The sequence below is a fragment of the Neofelis nebulosa genome, chromosome 7 (genome assembly GCF_028018385.1).
Source record: "Neofelis nebulosa isolate mNeoNeb1 chromosome 7, mNeoNeb1.pri, whole genome shotgun sequence".
Lineage (NCBI taxonomy): Eukaryota > Metazoa > Chordata > Mammalia > Carnivora > Felidae > Neofelis > Neofelis nebulosa.
The window spans coordinates 17,514,207-17,522,140 of record NC_080788.1 but is presented as its reverse complement, the minus strand read 5'-3'; the positions used below and the strand labels follow the sequence as shown (position 1 = coordinate 17,522,140).

At 56.6% G+C, this 7,934-nt stretch overlaps 1 protein-coding gene across 1 annotated transcript; it reads right to left on the bottom strand.

Moving 5' to 3' along the window:
* Positions 1-288: 288 nt before the first annotated feature.
* On the bottom strand, positions 289-7,309 carry PGPEP1L (pyroglutamyl-peptidase I like). The gene is given in 6 exon segments (XM_058736271.1): positions 289-823; positions 1,560-1,681; positions 1,684-1,966; positions 6,458-6,573; positions 7,058-7,176; positions 7,261-7,309. Coding segments are annotated over 6 exon segments (894 nt in total). The 3' UTR covers positions 289-618.
* Between the last annotated feature and the right edge of the window lie 625 nt (positions 7,310-7,934).

The window sequence follows — 7,934 nt, the reverse complement described above, 5'->3', positions numbered from 1 at the left end:
CTGCCCCTCCTCTGTTCGTGCTCTCTCTCTCTCTCTCTCTGTCTCTCAAAAATAAATAAACATTAAAAGAAAAAAATTTTAATGGCTAAAGGGTAAATTTTATCCTGTGTATGAAAACACAATTTTTTTAAAAGACATTAGAAAAAGAAAAACCAAACACTAGAGACCCAGTGGCTCAGAAGCTGCACCCAGCACCTGGAGGCATGAGCTGGGCGGCCAGGAACGGGGTACCCAGCGGCAGCTACACCTGTGTTTCCCCATGGCCAGCTGGTCACAGATCACCCCGTCACACGCAGCTCTGCCAAACAGGTCTGCGGTTTTAGCAATCCGGGCAGGATCACACAGGCCCGCTGCACAGTCTTTTTAAGAGGGAAAAAAAAATTACTAGGATTTCATTTTATTGTCATGAAAACCATAACTGAAGCTAGTTAATCCCTTGTGAAATGTCTGCCTTTCAGAGTGTTCTTCTTTCTTCTGACAATAAAATAACCCTTTGTGATTTCGTTGGGCTAATTTAGAGCTTTTTCCCTCTGTGTAAACTGTTTTACAAGCCATTTTTAAAAAGTCTCTCAAAGCACAGTTGAACTCTGCACACGGGATTGAAACATTTAATTTTCTCTAAAGGAGCAGTCCCCCCCATCGGTTTCCCGGGTCTAGAATCACCGAGGTTGAGTTTTCTGCAAACCGGGCTTTGAGCTCGGGCTTTTTCTCATCTCGTCCAGCACGTCCTGGGAGCCAACAGGATAATGGAGGCACGCGGACGAGGGCCGTGCGCCCATTCCCATGATGCAAAGACAGGTAGCAGGTGTAATCACAGACGTATCTGCAATCACACCAAGTGCCACGTTACTCCTGGCGCGGGCCTCTCACCCCAGGGCAACGTAAGCAAAAGGGTCTCCGCAGCACCCCCAAAGCCTGAGGGGGGTAGGCTGCCCCCCAGGAAGACTTCGGTTTTGTTCTTCTGCCTCAGAAAGCGCACGTGGCTGGGAGTGAGCCGGGAAGAGACTGACCCTTGGTCTCACCGTCCCACGACCATCAAGTGGCCGGGCCCGGGAAGGGACCAGATTTTCAAAGTGACTAGTCCCAAACCCCTTTTCCCCTAGGAACCCCTCTCTTTCGTGTCTGCACTGAGTCACTTCTTCATTCATTCTCTTGTGGGCGGGGGGGAGGAGAAACTATCCACTGCGGGTCAGAGTTCGCAGGAACAAGGTAAATCAACCTGTGTGGGGGGCTGAATCAGAATAGTTAACTCACAACTTGGGCCGCAAGAAATAAAAACAAAGCATCCACAGACTTTAGTGGCTCTCGAAACACGCCTTCCCATCTCTTCTCTAGCAAGGCACCAAAGGCCCGGATTGGGGGGGGTGGGGGGTTGGAACCGAGACCCCGGGGGAGAGGGGGCGTGATGACCACGCGCTGGTCTGCACCGCGTGAGCAAGTGGCCCGCTGCACGGCACAGGATGGCCTCCGGTGGGGAAGGGGGACGACCCGGGAGGGGGGCTGGTCGTGCGGCGGCGCGTCCTCCCCACCCGCCCGGGGAACGACCCCGCCGCGCGCACCTGCCCGCATGGCGAGAGCAGAGCACCTGCGCGCCCTCCACCGCCACCAGCTTGCCGAGCGCCCTCGTGCTGACCCCGGACGCGATCACTTCCGGGCCATCCGGAAGGCCCTCGCCGCGAGAGCAGGCCTGAAGCCCCGGACGTCGGCATCCCAAGAACCTCGGTTCTTGGCGTGCTGTTCCAGAACGATGGCCTTGGGGGAGGCGTCCAGCCCGATGTGCATGACAAGCTGCAGAAGCACAAGGGAGGGCCGAAAGCATAGGGAAACCGAGGCCTGTTCTGCCTTCCCGGATGTAGCTGAAGGGCCAAGCCGAGGGAGAACCAGCCCTGGGCCCAAAGCAGCTCCAACCCCACATCTGGCCGGCACAACCTCCGGGATTCCCTGCCGACCGCCCCTCATGAATGTGCTGGAATGAAAAACAGACGGATAGAAACCCATGCGGCATTTCATTTAACTGCTTTTATATGTCCAAATATTCTGGCAGGAAAACGTATTCCCTTCTTTGCCCCCCGGCGGGTGGCTAAGGCTCGCACAGGAGAAACTTCCCATTTCTGGAGAATCTTCCAGCTCTTTTATGAAACCCTAATAAAGGAAGTTAGTAACAATGCACTAAAATATTGTCAGGGTTTTTTGAGCTGATTATTTTTCCTCTTTGAAAAAATAGCTGCGGAGCATTTTTTTTTTTTTTAATTTTTTTTTCAACGTTTTTTATTTATTTTTGGGACAGAGAGAGACAGAGCATGAATGGGGGAGGGGCAGAGAGAGAGGGAGACACAGAATCCAAAGCAGGTTCCAGGCTCTGAGCTGTCAGCACAGAGCCCGACATGGGGCTCGAACTCACAGAGTGCAAGATCATGACGTGAGTTGAAGTTGGATGCTCAACTGACTGAGCCACCCAGAGGCCCCTGGAGTTATTTATTTATTTATTTTTATTTATTTTTGGGACAGAGAGAGACAGAGCATGAATGGGGGAGGGGCAGAGAGAGAGGGAGACACAGAATCGGAAACAGGCTCCAGGCTCCGAGCCATCAGCCCAGAGCCTGACGCGGGGCTCGAACTCACGGACCGCGAGATCGTGACCTGGCTGAAGTCGGACGCTTAACCGACTGCGCCACCCAGGCGCCCCAGCTGCGGAGCATTTTATCCACACACCTGAGTCTTAATGGCTTGGTGCTGCACGTTGTGTTGATCTCATCATCGGAGCTTCCTGTTTTGTGGACGTTTGTACAGTTTTGTCCATTTTGGGGACAGTTTTTCATATAACTCTATTCGGATTTAAAAAAAAAAAGGCTGGGCGTCATGAAGATGAGACCTCCCTCCGCCTCTCTTCCAGTCCCAAAAGGTCCTCGCCCCCGCCCCCCCCCGCCGCCGCCCCCCTCCCCCCCCCCCCCCGCCGCCGCCCCCCCCCTCCCCCCTCCGCTTCACCTCACAGCCCACCTGCCCTGCCTGGGCATGGCCGGGACCCAACGCAAGGGCCCCTCTGTTAGGTGGAAACTATCTTTGAGTCAGGGCAAGGAATAAAGATTCCCTTTATTTTCCTCCTTCTCTCTCTCCAGAATATTCTTCCAAGACCTACTCTGTGTTTCAGCTTAAACTCTTGCAGGCACACCCAGAACCTTAGAAAATCGGCTAGGACCTCACTGGGGGGGAGCGTGGGGGCGGAGTGCACCTCCACCAGCCACTCTAGAACCAGGGTCCCGGGGTTCACAGCTCCGGGCCCCATCTCCTCATCATCCCAGCCTCACCGACTCCCCAGCCACCATTTCCTTGCCGCTGAAGGTCTTCCCAGATTCTGGTGACCCTCTGCGTCACTTCCCTGTAATCTACAGGCAGCTGAAGAACCGCAGCCCCACCTCCCTGTGGGCCCAGCTTGGACAGCTCGCGCAGAAAGAAGCAGGTAGACTCCCCTTCCTTGATGCAGGGCTGGGGAGAGTCCCTGAAAAGCTAACACTTGGGTCATTGATTCTATTCCCTGAGGCCTTTTTATTTTTTTTAAGTTTATCTTTTGAGAAAGAGGGAGAGAGCAGGGAGGGGCAGAGAGAGAGGGAGAGAGTCCTAAGCAGGCTCTGCACTGTCACCTCAGAGCCCTATGTGGAGCTGGAACTCATGAACCCTGAGATCGTGACCTGAGCCCAAATCAAGAGTCAGACATTTAGCCGACTGCGCCCCCCAGGCGCCCCTCCAAGGGGCCTTCTGTGGGCCTGGACCCTGCCCTCAAGGAGCTCACCTGGTGGCAGGGGGCCCGCAGGGGAATCACGGTTCCTGCCCCTTAAGTCACGATGTGAGTACCCCAGAGGCGTATCTGACCCAGCCTGTGGGTTAGGAGCCCGTTCATGAAAGGGATGCAGGGAAGGTGTAGGGGGACAGATGAAGACAAGCCGGATGAAGGAGCTAGGGAAGGGTGTGCCGGGCAGAGGGAGCTTCGGGGGCACAGAGGAGCACGAGAGCCTGAGCCTTGGGGAAGCACAGGGCGACTTGGCGCGGGGCAGTGGGCGTGGGGCAACAACAGCCTTCTCCCGTGTGTCCTGCACCAGGATACTTAGCGCCCCTGGACTCCGATCGGAGCACTGACTGCCTGCAGCACCCCTAGGCATTTTGACAAGTAAGCCACCACCACCAATGGTGTATCAGGGAGCACTGCCCGTGGGGAAGGGTGGGAACAGAAGCTAGAAAAGCCTGTGGAAGCCAGACTGAGCGCTCAGCCAGAGGCTGGACTTGAAGCAAAAGGAAGCCATCAAAGGATCGTGCACAAAGCGCTAATGGGTCAGAGCTTCCCCCTAAGAGGACGGAGGGAGAAGTGGGCTGGAGGGCATCATGACGTTGACTTGGGACCTGCTGACTTTGAAGGGGGAGAACCCGGTCCCTTGGTTCCGTGTGTCTGGAGCTCACAGAGAGGATTCTGGGAAGACACTGGCCTGTCAGGGCTACAAAGGCATGGGTTTAGGCTAGATCCAGACAGAGTGAGGGGTGGGGGGCAGGGAGAGGAAAGAAGGGCCGTGGGGAAGACCCAGGGTCAGGGAGCACTGTCCTCACAGGCAGGAGTCTGGAAGGAAGAGAGCCAGGAGAGTGAAACCTCAGGCACGTGCAGTTCACAGTTATTAGACGTTAAATCAGGAGCCTGAAGGCCAAGTCCTTTTCCTGCTCTGGGACCTGTGCTAATCACCAAGATGGTTTCGGATTAGCGCCTGTGTTTCTCCTGACTCCCTCCCCTGGCATTTCCCGACATCCAGGAGCATGCATCCTCGGATGGAGATGGCCGTCCGGGTGCCAGGCCTGCCCAAAGGTCACAGACAGGACATCCGGGGCCCTGCCCTGGGCTGCGGAGGAGACGGGCAGGAGTGATGTGCCCTGCTGGAGGGCTGCCTCCGCTGCACTCACTGAGGACCGCACTCCTGGCCAACTTCTGGTGTCTCAGGTCCGTCCCCGACCAGCTCAGCCTTCCTAAGGGGTTCTGTCCCGCCCACCGGAGACCCACACAGAAGCCCAGGTCCCTCGACCGGCTCAAGCTTGCTCTCTTCCAAAAGTGCCAAGATCACATCCCCATTTGGGGCCCGAAGGGAGACTTCATTCATTTGCCTGATTCTGGTGGTGGGAGGCGGGGAAGGAGGGCCAGGTCATGCGAGGCAGTGCCTGGAGGGCCATGGAAGAAGCAGGCCGGCATTCCAGGGGCCAGACAGACCGAGGGGTTCCAGCTCTTGTGTAGGGAATGAGTGAGACGTGAGCACTGAGGTCGCACAGGGCCCCGGCCCCTCTGGATGCTCCCAGAGCAGGAAGCGGGGGCTGGACGGCATCACTCCGGGGTCACCTTTGCCTTTGTCAGGAGGGTGAGGAGGCCGTGGCTTGGCTCCCGAGCTGCTTCTCAGAACCCAGTCATCTGCGAAGAACCGGTTTCTTCTACTCGGTGGGGTTCCCGTGGGGTCTGGCTCTGAGCAAAGGCTACAGAGGAGCCCCCAAACCAAATGAGGTTGCCTGGGACTCTGCCTTCAGGGCTGTCCCCCGCAAAGGCTGCTGTAGTTCAGTTGTCCACAGAAACGTCGATTAATTACGCGTACTAAGCCTGCGAAGACACGGTTCCCTGAGGGACGGGGGCGTCCACCCTGAGCCGTGCAGGCCCCGTCAAGCCCAGCACCCACCGGCCTCACAGAGGAAGGCTACTCTGCTTCCGGGCTGGCCCACACAAACCCAGACCAAAGCGGGCCACAGCAGGAGCCCCTCGTCCCCCCCCTCCCCCCACCTCAGCGTTTCCTCTCCACCCACCCCAAGCCAGCTGAGAGGAGAGGAGAGAGGAAAGCCTCCAGACATTTCTAGGTCTTCCGCTGCGGCCTGGGCCCCGGGACCGGCTTTGGGGAGCTTCCTCACGTGACCTTCCCGTGGCTGTCTTAACTAAGCGCCACAACCTGGGTGGCTTGGAACCAAACTCGATCACCCGAGCCTGCAGGAAAGAAGTCCAAAGTCAAGGTGTCGACAGGGCCATGATCCCTCTGGGCCTCTAGGGGAAGGATCCCACCTGTTTCTTCCAGCTTCCAGAAGCCCCCGGGGCAGCCCTCGGCTTATGCGCTATGTCTCCGGTCTCCACGTTGTCTTCCCTCCGTGCACGTCTGTCTCCGAGTCCAGATCCCCCGTTTTATAAGGAGGCTGAACCCATAACACTGTCTGAGACCGGGCTTTCCAGAAGGCTGATGGCATGGCTCTCGCCAAAGTAGAAAGCGCCGGGAGGCCAACCTGGAGCTCTCCTTGGAATTCACAGAGCTGGTGCGGGATGGAGGGCATTCGACGTTGCACTTGACAACTTTATGTTCTTTATTTATCTGAAAAACGATTCCCAGGGGATTAAAGCGCCCTGCTTCTGCTCATCCGGTGTTTCCTTTCCAGCTCCCAGCCGGATGCCCAAACACACTTGACGACGGGCCGGCACTGGCACGCATCCGCTGGATTCCAGCGGAACTCCTGGGCCAGGGCCGGACTCCAGAACCAGCCCCGTGAAAACCGCAGCACAGGAAACGCGGACATGTACTTCAGGTGGAAAAACCACAGGTGTCACAAGCTGCCTCACGTCAGCTCGGGTCACTTTTTGCCAGCAAGCAAATTAAGAGAAACTTCGAATATGTGGAGATGCCAGAATTGCACATGAGGGATTCGGGACCATTATAAACTGGCACTTGTCCACGTATCGCCTTGGAATTACTCTTCACGTCTCCCTGGGGTATTTTCTCTTTCTTTTTTTATAATTTTTTAAATGTTTATTTTTGAGGGGGGGGGAGACGCAGAATCTGAAGCAGGCTCCAAACTCTGAGCTGTCAGCACACAGCCCGACTTGGGGCTCGAACTCACAAACCGCGAGATTGTGACCTGAGCCGAAGTCGGAACTCCACCGACTGAGCCACCCAGGCGCCCCTGTATTTTCTCCTTCTAACTAGAATGTCACCCTTTTCCTCTTTCTCTCCACTGTTGTCCTGACAAGAGAAGAGCCTGCTGCTTGGGAGGTCTGCCCTGTCACCAGCGACTCTTCTAAGGTGCAGCCAGCCTCCCCGGCCAGGAGGTGACCACTGCCATCCACGCTGGGGCCGGAAGTCTTGAGGCTTTTGGGGTCCTTCGAGCCGGGGCTGGGGGAGACAACTAAAGCCAACAGAGGACAACCCCCTGCAGAGGACAGAGGACAGAGAGGGGAGGGACTCTTCCTCCAGAGCCTGCAGACCTCGCCTGGCCCCTGGCCCAGCTGCTTGGACGGCCCTGGAAGGACCACAGCCATCCTGAGGTCACCAGGACAGGGCAGGGATCGGGGGAGGGCTGTAGTAGTGTAGGAGGGTGCTATGGACTGAAATGTGTCCCCAGCAAAACTCATCTGCTGAAGCCCTAAGCCCTGATGCGATGGTATTTGCAGATGAGGCGTCTGGGGGTGCTTAGGTTTAGACGAGGTCAGCAGGGTGGGGGCCCCAGGAGGAGATTAGTGCCCTCATAAGAAGAGGGAGAGAGGCCAGCGCCCTTCTTTCTCTGCCGTGTGAGGACACAGACAGAAAGTGGCCATCTGCAGGCCAGATGGAGGGTTGTCACCAGAATGCGAACCTGCCAGCACCTTGATCTCAGACTTCCCAGTCCCCGGAACCAGGAGAAATAGACGTCGTTTAGACCCCCCGGGCTTTGAGACTGTGTCGTGACAGCTGGAGCGGACTGACACGGGGCTTCCGGTCAGCAACGAGATAAGGCCTGGGTGGGTCTCAGATTCATGCCAACTCGTCCACCCAGCTCATCGTGAGGTTTAAAGTGTCCCACACAGACTAGGACTGCAGACAGGATCTGATCTGGGGTACGGAGGAAATTTTTCTAACTGGCAATCATGGAGAGAGTCTCCGGGCATTGCCTCATGTGGACAGTCA